Here is an 18,999-nt window from a genome sequence, read left to right as displayed (position 1 = left end):
GATTGGTTAGATTTTTGGTTGGAAGAATTTTTTGTGGATAAAATGAGTGTTTTTTTAACTAAAAAGGGGCATGTTAAAAAAAACTTGATTTTCTGCATAAAAATCGCCCTAAAAGCTTACCGAATAAGCAACTTTCTATATTATTAAGCCACTACCAAACAATTATGTATAGTTAACCGAATAAGTTGAGTCTCATTAAGCTGCTAACAAACATACCCTTATTTCATATCACAAGATCCACCTATTGTATAGTACAAGATATATTAAATCTATTTATACTACAAGATATACAAGTACTCGATTAATACAAGGCAGGTCTCGGGTTCAATTTCGGACCCCCTCCCCTGGGAGCGGCGCTAGCCTTAGCCATTGAATGAGGCAAAAAATACCCGCCTCACTTTGATGTCCTTGAAGACAGATTCCATGTAGAATCGGTTGAAGTTGCTGATAATCAATTTTTTTGTCAAATACTTGTTAGACTTTGTGTCAGGTAAAACATGCACTTATTATGTAGTGAAAATGCCAAATAAATACTCTCTCTGAATAACGTCACACCCACTAACCGAAAGGCGAAAAATTTATGTAGTTCATATACACAAGCGCTTCAATAGAGATAGAAAACTAACTAATAATGACGGGGAGCCATCTTTCTATGAAGTCGTGACATGGCACGATAAAGATGGTAGACGCCACACTCTGGAGCGCCTCCACTGTACCAGTCCCACGGCCATTGACAGAGGACACAGGCTCGAACCCGCTGGACCTAAATCAATATGGATTACACCCACACCTCTACTGGTATGCAGAAATACCAGATGAAGCCCTATGCAGGAGTAGTAGTACTACATTTAGCAAAACAAACAAAAGCACTTTGAAACCTTGGATCATCATTGAAAATGTGTCATGTCTTAGAGAAAAACATGACCATTGTTTGCAGCTGTGATTTGACTTTGATTCTCAGCATTTTTTTTATAACATTACAAAAGAAACCTAGTTCTACAAACGACATGTTCTGAAAATCTCACCCCGCATCATGTCTATTGGGGCATGGTCGACAGTGTAACGCTCTGGGCCTTGATACATACCCGTTTTTTCTAGAATTGCAAGTCCTTCGTCCCTACCATATCTCGAGCTGAAGAGCTTCAGGTACTCAATGTCCTATCAAACACCAATAACATATGCAAATGGTCAATTTTCATAATTATACTAGCCGAATTAATTGAATACTTAGGCTCGCCCAAGCATGGCATGAACCACTTTAGAAACCAAATGAGCCCAATGAATCCCACACGGAGTAAGGTCTAAAGAGGGTTGGACGTGCGTAGTGAAGCTCTTTCCATGAAGACCGCCATCTTGTAAAAAGGTTTTGAGTAAAAGGATTTTGCGAAAGAAAATTGGTTCTGAAGTTTGACGGAAGTTTGACAGAAAAGAGATGAAAGATAATAATTTCTCAGTGAAATAATAGAACATTTGAAGAATTAGGATAACTTCTTATAAGTTTGTTAAGACGTGTCGCAAACAACCTCGCGTGTTAGATATTTTTCAAACATAAATAATTAAATATAGCATCATCATGCACGCTTCTTGCACATTTTCACGGTCTATGTTGCAAAAGTGATCGTTTAGGTTTAAAAGCATGAGACTGGAAGGAGAGAATATGCTAACCTGCAAGCCACTCAAAAGCCGCTCTAGCCTAAGAGAAGCCACGGGTTCATGTGAGGATGAGAAAACTTCACCAGGATAAAACAATACTCCATCACCTGGGGGAAGCCCACGCCTGAATTTGATCTGTCCATATACACCCGAAATTTACAACGGAAGGAAAAATGGAAAGTAAAGATAGGTGAGAGATGACGTGGCATCATACCTCTGCACTGGCAACGGTGGCCTTCTCGTAGCAATTGGCACCCCAATATAGAAAGCCAGTTCCACCTTCTTTCCATACGCGCCACATGACTGCACGATGCTGTGTACCCCGCATACCCAGGTGCCAGTTAGGATGAGGATCAGATGGTCCCATGCACACATATGTCCACCATTCCTGTTAATATGACCCATGAAGTCATTCGCATGCTGCTAGTCTGCTACAAGCGAATAATCAAGAATGCACTCTTTTTCTAGTGTTTTTCTCATATGCCTTATGCTCCCCAATATCTTTACAAAATCCTCGCAACCTTAAAAGAAAACTTTTTGACCATCTAGTCTCAACTTTTGAGCAAGCAGAGGGATATTCACAGAAACAGCGTTCTCTACCCTTGCTAGTTTGGCTAGCCACAGTATTTTCTTATCGATATTATCACCTAATTGAGTTCATGGTGTCCTTTCATGTGTTGAAGCATGGTAAAATGGCAAAATCAATTTGGATTGCCCCACCCCCCATCCAGCTTATCTTAAGAATTAATCCACTCATATAACACATCTCTGACAGACCATCAATCAACACTTGCACGATAAAGTTGTAGAATTTTTAGCCACAATATGTTGAGAAATATGTGTGTGCGTAACTGTGTATACAGGTGATGATAAACATCAAACAGTATGTATCTCAAGCTGTTGGGGGAAAATGCATAAAGAGATACCTCATCATTGTCTGTCTTTATCTCTGCAATGATATCCTTCACCAGGTCCTCCCGGTTACCAATCACCCATTCGCTGCAAATGAAAAAATACCCATTAAACCTTGTTTTGGGTATGCTAATGAATACCAAGCAGGAGAAGAAAAAGAAATTAACTCAGGTGTCTATTGCTGTTTATAAGTTGATGGCTAATCACAGTGTTATTACCTTGTACAGTATATTTGTGTATGAGGGCGTAGGAACCCTGGTACTTTCAGAAAAGCCTCAAAATTATTTGGAGCAAGAGGTGCATCACTTGGACCTGAATAAAGCTAGAAAGTAGTCTCAGATCATCTCTAGCATCAGGGTGGGGCAGTCATTCACCAGAAAAGGATAATGATGTTATGATGTTTGCAGGTAAAAATATCCACCAAATAACCAGAGGCATAAGAAATATTAAATTTTACCAAAGCACAATTCTACTGTCAAACACAATGTAGATCACTAAAAACTTGATTTGTTGTCAGGAAAATTCATACATCCACAAATCAACATTCGAGTTCAATTTTTATCCTAAGATACGGGGTTTATATTACTTTCACAACTAGGATAGCTTGAAGCTTGAGAAATGTAAAAAGGAGACCAAGTAAGGGGACAAATGTTGCTCAAAGAAGCATGGGACAAGAAAAGTCATCATGTGAATCCAATAACCTCTAACTTCTATCCATTTCAAGATTAATAAACATATATCAATACATCATTGTGTTTCTATTGGGCTACCTACATGCCTTGTTCTTCTATAAGCAACACAAATGGATTTTTCCTAAAATTCTAGTTAACAGTATACCAAAGTGCATGATAAACATTCAATAATTTACTGAACTGATATCTACCATAAATACTTCACCGACATGATCACTGTCACTGCAAATATGGTTTTCAAACTAAATGTGGTATGATTATGGCTAAAAGATGAAGCACAACACAGCAGGTAGAAATCTTTGTTTTCTGTTGAGTGAGTGGTAATAGAAAAGACTTGTAAGCTTTTTCATAAAATTAACGAATAAAAACATTCTTCCAGTTAAAGAAATAGCATATCATGCAAAGCTTCAGCTGATCAACATCTTTTAGTTTAATGCCTAAAATTTATTATTCAGAAAGTACCTCATGTATAAGGAATGTAAAAGAAAAAAAGAACTTGATTCTTCAACAAGCCTGATCAAAAGCAAGTCTAGTTATTCCCAAAGCAATTGTAGTACTACGAACTCCATGCCAAATTATATGGATATGGGGACATATTAAGATGATTCAAGCCAGGAACAATATGGCCAACTTTAGATGTCAATCTACATTACCGAAAAGTAGATCCTCATAGACCAAAGATTAGAACAAAAATACTGAAATTGATGCATGCATAATATATGTAGCAAACAAATAATTTGTATATTTAATATCAGTTCCCATTTATATTGGTAGGAATTTGTACAGTAAAAAAAGAGGGGATGGACTTGGCTTAATGAATAAAATAACCAGAAACTATAGTAGCTGGTCATCATAACTATATTTGATATGTTCAACAGGAACTGAACTAGAACCTAAACATCAAGGCAAAGTCAACTGTGACTTGAAGCAAGCATTCAAACTCCAATTAGAGATGCTCTTACCGGAGTAGTATGTAGTCAATACACGGGCATCAGGTGCATATGCATGAATCTCACTAGCTTGGTGGCGAATAGCATCATATTGTTGCACATTAAGCGGCTGCAAGAATGACATATGTTCCGTATTCAAACAAACCAATAAGATGGATATAACATAGATACAGGGGTCACATCAAAAGGACACAATAGCCGTCCATCTCCACAGTTGTCTTTTGTTGTGGCACTCCAAAGGTTTCTAAGCAGAAAACACTCAAAATAAACGTGTTTGGATAATTGCTTCAACTGTTGATACCTCATCCCACAAGTAAAAGTAGGCTTTCTTCCAATGACTTTTTGATCTCAAAACCTCAACTTCCTTCTGCAGGTAATCGTTTGCTAAATCACCACTGCAAAATCAAGGATGACAATGATACATGATCAAAATCATGATACACCAAACAGCACTTCAGGCATCTACGACATACCTAGGAACTACAGGACTATATGGCACAGCATAAGCTGCAAGACGAGGATCTGAGAAAAATTCATCTGATTTTGGATGATCAGCTACACAATAGAAAGAGCAAGAGTGATCAGTATCCTCACTACCGAATGATATTAACCAAAAGAAGCTGATTGCTTGAATGATTATACCAGGCCATGGAGAGGTGTAAGTCAAAACACGCATGCTGTTACCCCATTTGCAGAAGTAAGGACTGATTTTATATTGAAGTAGCCACTTAAAATGTTGTTCTAGAGCATCATACCATTCAGCACTCCCATGTTCAACACCAAAACGATCTTCAATTACAGTATCAGAAATCTTAAATGTCATTAAGGACCAAAGGACATAGACATTCACTTCAGAGGAAAGGAAAAGTACCACTACCCAGTGAATCCTATGGGTGCATGCACTCTAATCTGAATTGCAGTTGCAAAAGTATTGTAGAAAATTTAAAAGCATGTTACAAATATTAAATAACATCATGCCTACCTTGTGGTTTTAGAATCATGATTTATATCACATATTAGAATCTTGTATTAGCTAACTTTACTTAATCAAGTCGTTAAATGAGCTTCTAATTTCTCAAAAAAGTTGTGGACGTACCAAACTAATATATAGAAACATATATCCCAATAAGAAAGCCATACTTTTATGTTTATTACTTAAATAATAGGATCATGAGAGGTGGATAATTGACCCCAGGACTACATATAGAGCATCATGGTAATTGCACATCAACTTGGAGATAAGGACACTTTAGAGAACAATAGGAGTCCAGATATTTTGACAGTCTTGTCAAACTTCAGGAAGTCCAAGATACCAAAATTTAGTCATGAAATTGAAATGAATAATCTAGGATACACCAATGACGGCAGGAAGCGAAGGTGTTGTCGGAAGAACAAAGTCCCAGATGGTCAAACTTAGTTTCAAACGTATTGAAAGGTTTGCATCTTCATCCATCATATCTGCTGGCCCATTCTCTGAAAAGAAATCAGAAAAAGAAGGTGACAGCAGAACTCTTCTCAAAGTCGTAGTAGCAGATTTCACTCTTTCTACCTGACGTAAAAAAAGTAAGACTTCATGAACAGTTCATTACAATGGTGTTGACACAAAATGTTGCATAGAAATAGTTCCAATCTTACCACTTCTTCGACTGCTTTTCCATCAATTGGCTCAATGACATCAAGACAATCTCTGAGTTCCCTGTATACTTGATATTTCTCAGATTTACCCAGAAATTGTGCTGCACATCTGCAAAGAGTCAAACTGAATTAACATAGACGAACAAGGTATAATATTTAGGTCAGTAATTAGTATTAACAATCTAAATATAGTAAGTTTCACATAGACAGGTAAACAAGCCGATATTTGTAGGTTTGCATTCAACAACTAAGATTTAACTGAAAAAGAGGGTAGGCAATCACTCTGCATCTGCTTTGGTAGCAGTAACAATAAAGTCTCCATCATATTGTCCAGGGGGTTGTGTGCTTGGAACATCAATTGAAACCCAAATGGCAGAGGTTTCTCTGAAGGAAAGAACCATAATAGAAGAATTAGAATACATTTGACTAAAACTCTACATGAAAGAATATTCAATTCTTCCAACAGTGATGTAGTCAATACCCTGGAAGTAAGTTTATCTGCGAGACTGGCATATCAACTGGTACAAGTGCATCTGGAACACCCAAGATAGGGACCACGCGTCGCATTGTAACTGACTGACCTATGACCAACCTGGTTACAATCAATCTTAGTAATAATTTTTAATCTAAAAAAAAAAAATATATTATGACATGCATATCAAAATATATTAACCTGTCACCAGAAGTAGAACAGAGATCAGTACACTGAATCTGTACAACCCCAGCATTACTGGATCCACTCCAAGAAACTTTCGGGCGTATAGCAATTTGAATGCTTTCCCTCTCATTTCTTGCAGCTAAAAGAGATACCTTCAAGCAAATATTTTGAAGAATGAGAAACTGTGCAGAACTTCAGCATTAGCAAGACCTATATCGCGATTTCATTCTTTCTCTAATGGCGATCGAAGATCAAAAACAGATATTACTATCAATACTGAATGGAAGAAGTTAACATCCATCCTTAAAAGCACACATATATAACACACCAGGTTAATTGTTGCTTGTAGTACATATATTGTAGACTAGGTTATTAAGTAATACAAGGTGTATGTATAAGAACAAGTGAAACACAAAGAAAGTATAACAAATGGCCCTTTTCACTCTCAAGCCAGAGCACAATCAAACGTAGTGAGTGGTGCAACATACATTTACATGTGATAAGGAATCATCATATTTGCAATAACAGTTTATCATGCACTCATGATGATGGTTGTCACTTATCACTGATAATGTGATATACCAACAATCCTAATAGATAACTGAAAGAACTTGGCAATTATACAGATACATGAGGCAACACTTCAACAGATGCCATTAATCCATTAAGAAATTGGAAGAACAGCCGATGCTGACAAAGATAAAACAATTTCATATTCCAATGTTTCAAATAAGTATGGATCTATAAGCTCCATCAGCAGAAAAACAACCGTAGAAAGAACTGAAAAAACACATCAATACAGAAAATGCTTGAATCAGATATCTGAATTTGGTTGCACTTGGCTTGAAATGCTTCTCTTTTGTTATCACTGCCTGGTGCCTATTAATTTTCATACTGATGTTTTAAGAGAGAACCCAACTCAAAATCCTTTTAGCAATCATGTTGGTCTTCACTATTCAATAATCCAATGCTTCTAATATGCGTTATCTTTATATTAGCTTGCACCAATAACCCATCAAGAAACACCTACCATTAACCAAGCAAGAAAATAATCATCTGATAATGCTTGTATGAAACAAGAATAGGAATATGCACATGTTTTGCATGTAATTTACAATCCAAAGCTAACCTTGAAGAAAAAAAGTGTAAGCTCTTATGGTGCATACGCATTAACATATATGTATAAGTCTGCAGAAACCCAAGGATGACTTGAAAGCTACAAATGGAAACCGCAAAAACAAAGTTCCAAGGAAGTGCTTAGACACTTACAGGCTCCAATTGTCGAGGCATTTCTTGAGGTCCTACATTTGCAGTGCTTGGCATGCACCATACATGTACCAGTTCAGAAGATGGAACTCTAGTAGGATCAATTGTCCCTCTCAATTGACTTGGAGCTCGTAAGCTACCATCACCCCATCCATATGCTGTCCCACCCCCAGCAACGCCTTCAACTGGAGGAACCATGTCTTGGTGACTCTCTGTAGCATAGTATACAGAACAATACATCAAACAACTATAAGTGGAAAAGCATGCCATTGCAAAGAGTTTAAGGAAATCAAAAAGCCATGGAAGTAGATCAGAAAAAAATTCTTTTTGAGTATTAGTTCAGACTCACGCATATTACTGTAGCATTTAAGATCTCCTAGATGCAAGGCATGAAAACTTTCAGAAGATGTACATTTTCAAGGACCACGAATAGAACTATGCTTCGGAAAATGACTCTTCAAACAAAAGAGTTGGCCATGTATATGTGTGTATGCGGAAATAGGAAGGTAGAGCCTACTAGTAAGACAAAAGTTTATAAGACATGACGATTAATCAGTGAAATCAGATGCTTAGTGGTCAATAATAGATTGTGTATTCAATTGTAAGCCATTACATGCAAACCTTACAAACAACTATCCAATATAAATTAATGCACAAAAGCTAATTACAGATTATGTGTCATGATTGCTTAATTCTGAATCAAAAACTCAACTTCATCATTCACAATAATCTTGACCATGCTTGACTAAACTTCCTACTTGAGGGGAGCGATCTGAGTAAACTTTAGATTAACTAAAAAGGCAAGCAAGTTCAAGAAAATACACATGAGGTGACAAGTGGACAAAATAATTGGAACTTGATATACATGTATTTGGTATGTATTTGGTATGTATGTGGTTTTACTCTATTTGTAGACGAATCTAACCCTCAAATATCTTAAAGTTCGATTCTCCCCTCAGCGTAACATACAAACAGCAGCAGCAGCAACTCATCTATCTTAAAGGCCCAATTTGGAAACACCCTGTCCTGGGTATGCCATTAAATGATCTACAGATATAATGTAAAATTTGCACCTTGTATATAAAAATTGGGGCGAACCCCATAATCCCACTTCAATTCCAATAAAATTTCCAATGCACAAACAAGTAATCCATTGGCTCCTCGTATACAAGATGAAATTTTCTCAGTGAACTCCATCAACAAACTCAAATTTTAGTAGATTCATCTTCACAACGCTAACAAACTATCAACCTACAAATTCTAATCATCAAAGTACAACAACAATCCATCTACACGCCAGGGTGAACACTCAACCAAACCTCACGACACTGACAAAAAACACATGTCAAGTACAAAACCCTAAAAACCATATAAAAGCAATCGTAAAAGCTTCAGAGACAACGAGTTACAAGGAAGGCAGTCCATAATCCAACTTAAAGTGAACAAGAGTGAATCGGCAAGAAAGTAAAGCAGGTGAGTGAAATTGAAAATGGTTGGATAAAGGAAAGAGGAAACAAACCAGAGTTATTCATGTTTTGGTGTTGCAGATGAATGAGTGTGACTCCGGTGGGTTGGCGTCGCAAACGAGTGAAAGGGAATAATATTGCAGTCGGTGATGATGATCGCGTCTCGATTGCACAGAAAAAATGGCAGTACCTACTGTTTTTGTATTTCGAGTATTTACGTAATCTGATAAAATTATACCATTTGTTACTATTTTACAACATAACCTCGTGTTCACTCCTTTATTTGACATAACTAATGTTTTTTATAAAAGCATTTATCAATTTATTATAAGTTAGAAAGCTTTAACTTCTTCAAAAACTTCTTATTATTGATTTGTTGTCGGTATAAATTGTTTATCCAAACACTAAAAAATGTTTATTATCGGTGCCACATTGTAATAAGTCAATAAGTTGTTTTTATAAACAATTCCAAACACCCCCTTAGTTTTATTTAGAAACTCAATCATTAGTATAAACCATTTAAATCAACTTCAATCGTTCATTTATTATAATGAATATTTGGTTCAATATATATCGCGATTGTTTTTTAATATTAAACGTTGATCATAATAAATGAACTCTGATAATCTTTTATTGATATCCATGTCATCATAAATAAACTCAATAATTAGTTTGTATGATTTATATTAATTGTTGAGTTTGTAAATAAAACCATCTCTTATGATATATCTTCTTAAATGTATTAGAGTATCTACTAGAAGGGTACCCGCGCAATGAAATACATCTCAATTTTACTTTTTCGTTTTATTTTATTTTTGCCTCAGTCGATGTTATAATACATTTTTATGTGGTTTTGAGAAAGCGGTAATATTTTTATTTTTGAATAAAATATAAATATAAAGATATATCATAAAAAATTGAAAAAATATTATTAATATCAATACCAAACTAACTATTTAAAATTTCACTCCTTTTTTGTGGTTTTTTAATTCATTCTTTTACTTTTGATTTATTAATATAATTTTTTATAAATATAATAATTAAGTAGTTTGTTAGAATTCAATGAGTATCATAATTATATTTTAGATTTTTTATATTTAAAATGAGATATTTATCCTCTATTTGATTATGTTTATCTGCAGTTAATTACAGGAATTCAAACATGAAGCTTTAATAAGTTGTACTTACACAAAACTACTTGTAATCTTAAATTTTAAGTAATATACATCAATAAACAATACTTTATGCTTAAAAGATAGTTTTTAAAGAGTTTGTTTCAAATGTTTTATAATATAATATAAATAATACATGTATTTGGCAAATTAAGAACTAGCTCTTTGTACAACAACTTAACTTCATTATTATGTTTTTAATCATTTTATTATGTTTTATTTTAACAAATACATAAAACATAATTATAAAATAGAGTAAATTACACTTTTTGTCCTTATGGTTGTCATCCACCGTCAAGTTTCGTTCTCTTTTAAATTAATTACAGTTTTAATCACTGTGGCTGTCACTTTTTGTCCTAAGTTCTATTAAATAGATATGTTAACTCGAGGGGTATTTATGTCATTTTAACGTATCAGTTTTTGTAACTCCTTTTTGACTTTTTAGGTTTTTCGTTTGACTTTTTTTTTTGACGACTCATTAATGTACCCCTTACCCGACCTTCACCCCCACTTTTGTTCCTTTACCGTCAACCTAACCTTACCCATTCCCCTTAGGTCGTCTTCGGGAGCCCCCTCTGGTCTTCTTCTTAGGGCCGTCTCTAGGGAGAATGGCACGGGCGCACGTCCAGATTCAAAAATATCAGCGGTTCAAATTATTATCTTAAAATACAATAGTAGTCTAAAAGAATTTAATAAATTAAATAAACCCAAAAAATGGTAGCATATAATAATAGGTAAAAAGAATTTAGTAGATAATAAGGACCCTAAAATATATCAACTAGTTATATTGGAGAATAAAATATAAAAAAAATTAATTGGTCATTCATTATATGCTATTGTTTAGTGTCTCTCTAATTTTCTTATCTCCAACAAGGTCCAATGATTTTGGCTATTGCTATCTCTATATACTTGACTGTTTTCGTGTTTCAGCAATTCAATGTTAAGATCATGTGTTTGTTATTGCTATATATTTTTGTTGAATATTTTTATCAATTTCTGCTTCTATTGACTATTGCTATTTGGTTATCTTCTTCTAACTGTTTTTATTGACTATTGATATCTATTTTTGTTTCTACAAAATATTTTATTGTTGTTTGACAATCAATCTATTGTTTTTATAATTTATGACGTATTTTATAGTTTTGTAATTAATCAATAAATTTTTTCTACCAGATTTATTTAGTAATGTCCCTTATATATGTCATGTTCCATAAACTTTTAATCTTAACATCTTATTTTAGTAGAACAAAAAAAAAATAAGGAAAATAGAATTTAAAATTTTTCATCAATTATTTGACTTATTTATCTTTCATTGGGATTCCACCATACCACGAGATTCTATTTAAGTGTTCAAACAATCATTTGTTCAGCTTGCATATTATATGTTTAATTCATTATTTATCGGTATAAGTTGTTTATTCAAACACTCAAAAATACTTATTATCGATACCATACCGAAATAAGTCAATAAATTGTTTTTATAAATAATCTCAAACACCCCCTAAATGTTTTCTTCAGAAGCCCAAAGGTCTCTTTGTTTTGAAATTGCTGATTTTTTTGAAGATGGAGAACCCTATACACTATAGACGAGGATGACACACCTTTCCTTCAATTACGTTCTGCTGGTCACATGTGCAGACTGCAGCTGGTTCCTTCTTCCTACGTATACCCCTTTCTCCTGGAGCTTTCAGTATCTTTCAACTTCTCTCATTAGTTTCCCTTTTAGATTAACAGAAGTTGGGCATTTGAAATGTGAAAAATAGTCAAACTTTAACTTATATATTCGATGGCAAACTCATAAAAATGCTCAAGTTAGCACTGTTGTCTACCCACAGATGATGGTCTTCTTTCCATTTAGGGTGTAATTAACTTGTAACTTTGTTGGAGTTTATTTGTGCTACTTGTAAGTTTGTTTCACCATTAGAGTCCAGTTTAGGAAGGCGAAAAGGTTACAATATAATGGTCTTATTCAGTGTACTCCATCCAATGTTCTGTGAAGTTCACCTCTCATTCTCAAGATATATATATATATGCTTACTTTTTGGTTCTGATTAATCACATTTTTAACCCATATCCATCCAAATCAGCTGATGTTTATTTAACTAAATATGTACTGCACCACCCCCAAAGCTTAAGCAGCGTATTTGAAGCTGATTGTTGCATGCAGGTCGTAGATACTGGTGAAGGTTGGGTAACACTCTAAGTTCAGATCTCAATATGGTAGGGTTTCAGATTCAGTTATTATCTTTTTCTTTTTTTGTATTTGATGCATAAGGTGGTACGGACTTATCATGTGGTATAAAGTGATGTGGAGCTTATCCAATGCTTCAGAAACTTATTCATGGATAAAGAGTGTAACACTTGGATGGTTTGTAGGGAGCGAAAACCAGTTTTGAAGGATGCATAACACTTGGACCATGGGGTGGTTCAGAGGGGAAAACGTGGACTTATATGCCTAATGGCTTCATTAAAAAGATAACCATTGTACATGGATGGTTTATTTATTCCATCGAACTCCAAAGCGACTGCAGTACAGATGAAACTGAAAGCCAATCTTTTGGTAGAAAGGGTGGTGAAGCTGTTGCTGAAACTGATACGGTACCAGATATTATCTGAATATAGTTTGTGTATGTACATGTGCCTCTAATGAACTACATTTTGTAATTCTACAGATATGTCTCGACTACCCTAATGAATATTTAACGTCGATAAGTGGGACTTTTAGCAACACTAACAAATCGGGCTTCGTGACATCATTATGCTTTGTAACAAATCAGAACCATTATGGCCCTTATGGTGCGGATACCGGCACTCGGTTCTCATTTGATGGGAAAGGTGGTGTGATTGTTGGATTCCATGGCCGTGTGGACCCATACCAGCTTAATGCTGTTGGGATTTATATGATGCCTGAGTCACTGGCATTTGGTCGAAACTCTACATCTGAAGACAATTCCATGCCTGAGGTTCGTCACTAATTGGTCTTTTCTGTTTGTGGTGCTCACCATTTATCTACTTAATAACCTATATTGTTATCGTTAATGGGTATTTGGATGGCTATTTAGTAGGCTGTCATCTGCTTTAGGGTTTAGAACTACGAAAACTGATTATTCATGTTGTTTTGAAGTTAACACATCTTCTTATATACTTGTGATTGCTTTTTTTTCTGCTACAGTTATGTTGTAGTAGCATGTCTAGAATGGCAATGCCAAGGGAGGCAGGACCTTGGGGAGGTTCTGGAGGCAAACCTTGGGACGATGGAGTTTTCTCCAATGTCAAAAGAGTCTGTGTTCATATTGGAGAGTCTTTGAATGTGATTTATGCCATCCAATTTGAATATATTCAAGGAAATGCTAAACCAGTTTCGTCACCAATGCATGGAGGAACAGGTGGAGATACAATGGTATGAGCGCACACACACACAAATATATATATATATATATATATATATAGGGTTGGGTTCACGTGAGAACAAGTGTTTTTCTTGAGACTTGTAATACCAATTTATGTTCATTGATCAACTTTATAAGCTAATGATTTAATGGTCTAAAGTTGCACGGTGACAATTTTGTGGTTTTTGAGAAGTCTCGTGGAAATTTTGTGATTATGAACGTTCAGATGGTAGATCTAATCCAGAGGTTGAGAATTGGTCTTACGAGTCTCACGAAAAACCTTTGGATATATATATATATATATATATAGAGAGAGAGAGAGAGAGAGAGAGAGAGAGAGAAAGAGAGAGTTTGTTTCAAATACAACTCATCACATTTGTACAACCAATGCAACCCAATATATTGAGATATTTATGGAAATGATAAGAATTCATTTATCATGATTTGAATATTTATGGAAGATGAATATGGTTCATTAATTATGATCGATATTTTATATTAGAAAACAATAAAAACTTCTATCAAATTACATATTAATCAAATGAAATGAACAGTTGAGATTGAATTGTATTGGTTGCATAAATGTCAAAGGTTGTATAATAACCAACCTATATATATATATATATATATATATATATATACTTGGGATCATGTGAGACCAAGGGTTTTTCGTGAGACCTGTGAGACCAATTCTCAACCATTGGATTAGATCTACAATTTGAACATTCATAATCACAAAATTGCAACGAGATTTCTCAAAAATCACAAAATTGCCACCATGCAACTTTAGACCATTAGATCATTAGTTTATAAAGTTGATCAATGAATATAAATTGATCTTACGGGTGTCACGAAAAACTCTTGATCTCACATGAACCCAACTATATATATATATACACACTCATGCTCCTTTTGCGTTTCGTCAACCTCATGATGAATCTAGGTCGTTGACAAAACCTTAACCTTGAGCTTGGCAGGTTAATTTGGATGTTACGGACGAGTATTTGACTGGGATCTCAGGGTTTTATGGACCAATTGAGGGGTACAATGGGTTGGAAGCTATAACGTCCATCACTTTTCACACAAACAAGAGTAAACATGGGCCTTATGGAGAAGAAAGTGGTGCAGGGTATACTTATTTCACTTCAACAGCTTCTCCTGGGAAAGTTGTCGGTTTCCATGGGTGGAATGATCGTTTCTTAACTGCAATCGGTGTTCATATGAAGTATTTCTGAAGGCGATGGAAGTGCTGCGACTTGAACTTGAAGCTGGATGTATAACCCTTTTGGTGTGGTAATTGCATCAAACTTGGTTATGGTTTTTGTTGGATACTTGGATGTGTATTGTGCCATTGGGATATTCTTTGAACAACATTGTAGGGCCACAATCAAGATTTTGTACATTCAAATGTTTGAAGCTTGGCAACCTTGTTGATATTCATGACTTTTGATGTTATTGTCAATCATAAGCATGGAATTATAGCCACAAATGTGGTGCCTAATTGATTTGAGTTTGACTTGAAAGGTCAAAAGTATTAGAAGGTTTTAGGTTCAAATCCAAGGAGAAATAAAAATCCCCTTGTGGCCACAAAGGTTCAAATGCGGTGACTCCCGGCTATCTGCAAAGCAGATGGTCATCCTGGGATTAGTCAGCTCGCATAGCGGTTGGATATACAAGTTAATAAAAAAAAGCATGACATTATCAAGTGGAGAAGATACTCGGCAAAAAGCATATAAACCAATTTGGATTAAGACCATGTTTGGCAAAGTAGCTTATAAAGTGGTGTTTGCTGATAAGCTCATGTAACTAAAATACTAGTTGGTGGCAGGCGGATAAGCTAGCTAATTCATGAACTGGTCTTGTTTTGCTAAAACTAGGGGTGTACGCGGGTTGGGTTTAGCGGTTTACAACATTTTTGCAACCCAACCCAATTATGACGGTTTTGAAAAATCTCAACCCAACCCAACCCATTCAAAAGTATAATCCAACCCAACCCTTGCGGGTTGAGTTGGGTTGGCGGGTTAGCAGCTACGTAAAATTTGACGAATGAAATAATTTATAAACTTAAGTTTATAGATCATACTATAAAGCGTTCTATCTAAAAATGTTAGAATAAGTTTATAGGACGTTTTTGGACGTTTAAACAAGTGTTTTAGAATGATCTTTAAATTAAATGTCGTATTAGTTATTTTATCGAAATATTTTTAAAAGTGTCCCGTAAACTCATCTATTTATAGGACACCTTTATTCATATGACACTTTTTCAACTCATGTCGTATAAAATAATCAACACGGAATTTTATTTTAAAAGCGTCATATAATTTTTTAAGACGCCCAAAATCATTCTATAAACATATTGCAACTCTTTTAGATAAGACATTTTTTCTTGTTCCGTCCTATAAAGTATCATATTAGGACGGTTAGACATTCTAAGCATCCTATAAAATCTAATGTTAGTTGTAGCGAAATATTATAACTAAGCATTTTCTTTCCACTAAAGTACAACACAAAATGACAGAGTATTTAGATTGATAGATTCATCAGTCAAATATCTATCAATATCATTCATATTCTCCAACATATCAGTTTATCGTTGCTGCAAAAAAGTTTTCAATAATTTTCTCTTATTAATTAGATTATCTGTCATCATTATTTGATCGTAAAACTTTTTTGGTAACCTATACGTTTAACTAAAATGAAATGCAAACATAATATCAATAAAAATTTATACATTATTAATATGTGTTAAACCCAACACAAGTGAGACTAAAAATTCAAAAACCAACATAAAACAAATTCAGATTTAAGCAAATTGAAAACAAATTAATTGGATTGATAACTAGATGATAATCAGATGAGTAATTGGATGTGGGTCGGTTGTGGTCGGTTCTGGACTGCCATCCAATAACCGATCGATCTAAATTGGATGTTGAAATTCTAAATCCTATTTGATCCAATTTTAATTGGATATCCAATTATGGTCGGTCGGTTCTAATTGAATCGGTCGTTCCAATTAGATTAGTTGACTTTCTAAACACCCCTAAACGACAGGATTTTTCGATCATCATACACTACAACAAGATTGATTTTATAAAATGCCTAAAATATAGAAGTGTTCAAAATAATCTTTTATAGGATTTAAGTTTATAGGACCAAACCAAAAAATGTCTTATTTAAAAGTGTTACAATATAGATATATAGCACGTTTTTAGGCGTTTTAACAAACTTTTTAGGAACGATTTTAATATAAAGTGTCATATTAACTATTTTATCTATACTATCTTATTAAGCAAATTTAGTAAAAATCTTAAAGTCTTAAAATACTAAATGACCAAAATACCCTTTATACTAACTTTTTCACCCCTTCCTCTCCTCACGTACACTCACCCTCTCACAACTGATTTTTTTAAAATTATAATTTTAAATTTACACTTTATACCCTTATAATTAATTAATTAATTTACTTTACGTCTTTTACTTTTAAATGTTTCATTTTAAACATTTATCAAATTAACATACATAATCGTATATCAATTAAAACATGTTTAAAAAAATACATTTTTATTTTAACAAGTTACACCATTATAATCGTCTCGTTAATACCTTTAAAATGAGTCAAATATTGAATAGTTTTTGACTTAATTATATTATTATATATTATATATATTGTAAAAAAATATTTTTAATATTTACGATTTATACTTTTATAGTTATTTATTTATATATATACTATATATTTTGGGGTTAGACTGTCTAAATTGCACTGTATAATATGTTTTGATTTAATATGTTCTTGGGTTTTTTTGAAATATATATATATACATGTATTAATTCAATCTTAATCCGAGTTTCTGGACAAGAAAAAGGGTAAGCATTTGAAATTTGATTCTAAAACCATCTTTTTTTGTCTTTTCATGGCTTATGATCTATCAACTTTGTAGTTTTCTTTATTGGTTTTGAGTATTTATCTTAAAACTCAAGTTTTTTGGTTCTTTGCTCTTGGTGTAAATCGAATACATTTGTGGAGTCGTTTAAATATGTTGGATTTTAAACTGTCGTACAATTTTTTTCATCGATAGTCTGTAATTGGAACCATAACTCTTATTTATTCAAATTGTATTAATATGTAAAGACCAAATGTAACCTATATCATCGTTAAATCTTATCTTATAAAACCAGTGGAACTTCAAAATCGTTAAAATTCATGGCTCCCGCTGCATTGCGCGGGTACACAACTAGTACGATATTATTTGAAAAAGATGTTCTGTAAACACAAGTGACTTTGAAAAGATGAGTTTATAAGACACTTATTAAAAGTTTCATATAAAAAAGATAATAAGACACTTTATTTTAAAAATGTTCAAAAAGATTGTTAATATGTCTAAAATCGTCATATAAATTAGTCTACAATAACACTTGTGAATAAGACGTTTTATGATTTAGTTCCATAAATCTAAGGGGCCGTTTACTTAAACACGTACCCGGTAAGCGTTTAACGGTAAAATTCAACTCTATCGCTTACTTATCAGGTAAGATTTTAGTCTACCAAAACGACATCATATGTAACAATTTACCCGGTAAACATTAACTGTGGTAAGAGTCATCGTCATCACTTATCGGATAAGACTTTCAGTCCTTACCAGGTAAGATTCTTGGTTCTTGCTATATCCATCCGGTAAGGGAATATGACTTGGTAAGCGTTTACCCGAATAAGCATTTAGTAAACGGTCCCTAAGTCTTATAAAACATTTTATTATGACGTTTAGATAATACTTAAAATAAAACTAATTTTATTGTGGTAACATTTGCAAACTTGTTAAATTGTTTGCAAAGTTGGGTTGTAGACTTGGTTTGATTCTATTTTAATACAATTTATGATATTAATTATTTTAAATTTTAATAATAAAAAAGGTACTAAAATTAAATTAAAAATTTTAATTTGAAAAAATGATAGCAAAGGATTATTTGGGGTTGATATCTCCACCCCCTTACGTCATTTCTCACCGCCTCTCCCTCACATCTTTTCCTCACTCACACTCTCACATTCATCAAATTTTTTAAAAATTTAATTTTAAATTTACACTTTATACCCTTATAATTAATTAATTAATTTACTTTACATCTTTTCTTTTTAAAATTTTCATTTTACACCCTTATCAAATTAACACATATAATCGTATATCAATTAAAACATATTTAAAAAATA

At 33.8% G+C, this 18,999-nt stretch overlaps 2 protein-coding genes across 2 annotated transcripts; one reads left to right on the top strand and one right to left on the bottom strand.

The window, feature by feature from the left end:
• Window positions 1–246: 246 nt before the first annotated feature.
• Window positions 247–9,397, bottom strand: LOC112511248. Its single transcript, XM_025116788.1, has 16 exons — window positions 9,286–9,397; window positions 7,770–7,978; window positions 6,516–6,652; window positions 6,324–6,434; window positions 6,125–6,226; window positions 5,843–5,951; window positions 5,562–5,756; window positions 4,850–5,018; window positions 4,681–4,762; window positions 4,509–4,602; window positions 4,220–4,316; window positions 2,784–2,877; window positions 2,580–2,652; window positions 1,868–2,041; window positions 1,666–1,788; window positions 247–1,158 (listed from the first exon to the last, which is right to left on the bottom strand). The coding sequence occupies exons 1-16, from the start codon at window positions 9,296–9,298 to the stop codon at window positions 997–999; spliced, it is 1,944 nt and encodes a 647-aa protein (XP_024972556.1). The 5' UTR covers window positions 9,299–9,397; the 3' UTR covers window positions 247–996.
• Window positions 9,398–12,565: 3,168 nt separating this feature from the next.
• Window positions 12,566–15,028, top strand: LOC112510898 (agglutinin-like). The gene is made up of 5 exons (XM_025116251.1): window positions 12,566–12,595; window positions 12,781–13,002; window positions 13,077–13,367; window positions 13,577–13,804; window positions 14,771–15,028. Exons 1-5 carry the CDS (start codon window positions 12,566–12,568, stop codon window positions 15,026–15,028), a joined length of 1,029 nt encoding a protein of 342 aa, XP_024972019.1.
• Window positions 15,029–18,999: the final 3,971 nt, after the last annotated feature.

The sequence above is a fragment of the Cynara cardunculus genome (assembly GCF_001531365.2).
Source record: "Cynara cardunculus var. scolymus isolate 2C chromosome LG 4, CcrdV1, whole genome shotgun sequence".
Classification (NCBI taxonomy): Eukaryota; Viridiplantae; Streptophyta; class Magnoliopsida; order Asterales; family Asteraceae; genus Cynara; species Cynara cardunculus.
The sequence above is the reverse complement of the archived record's forward strand: the minus strand, read 5'-3'. Positions and strand labels throughout refer to the sequence as shown.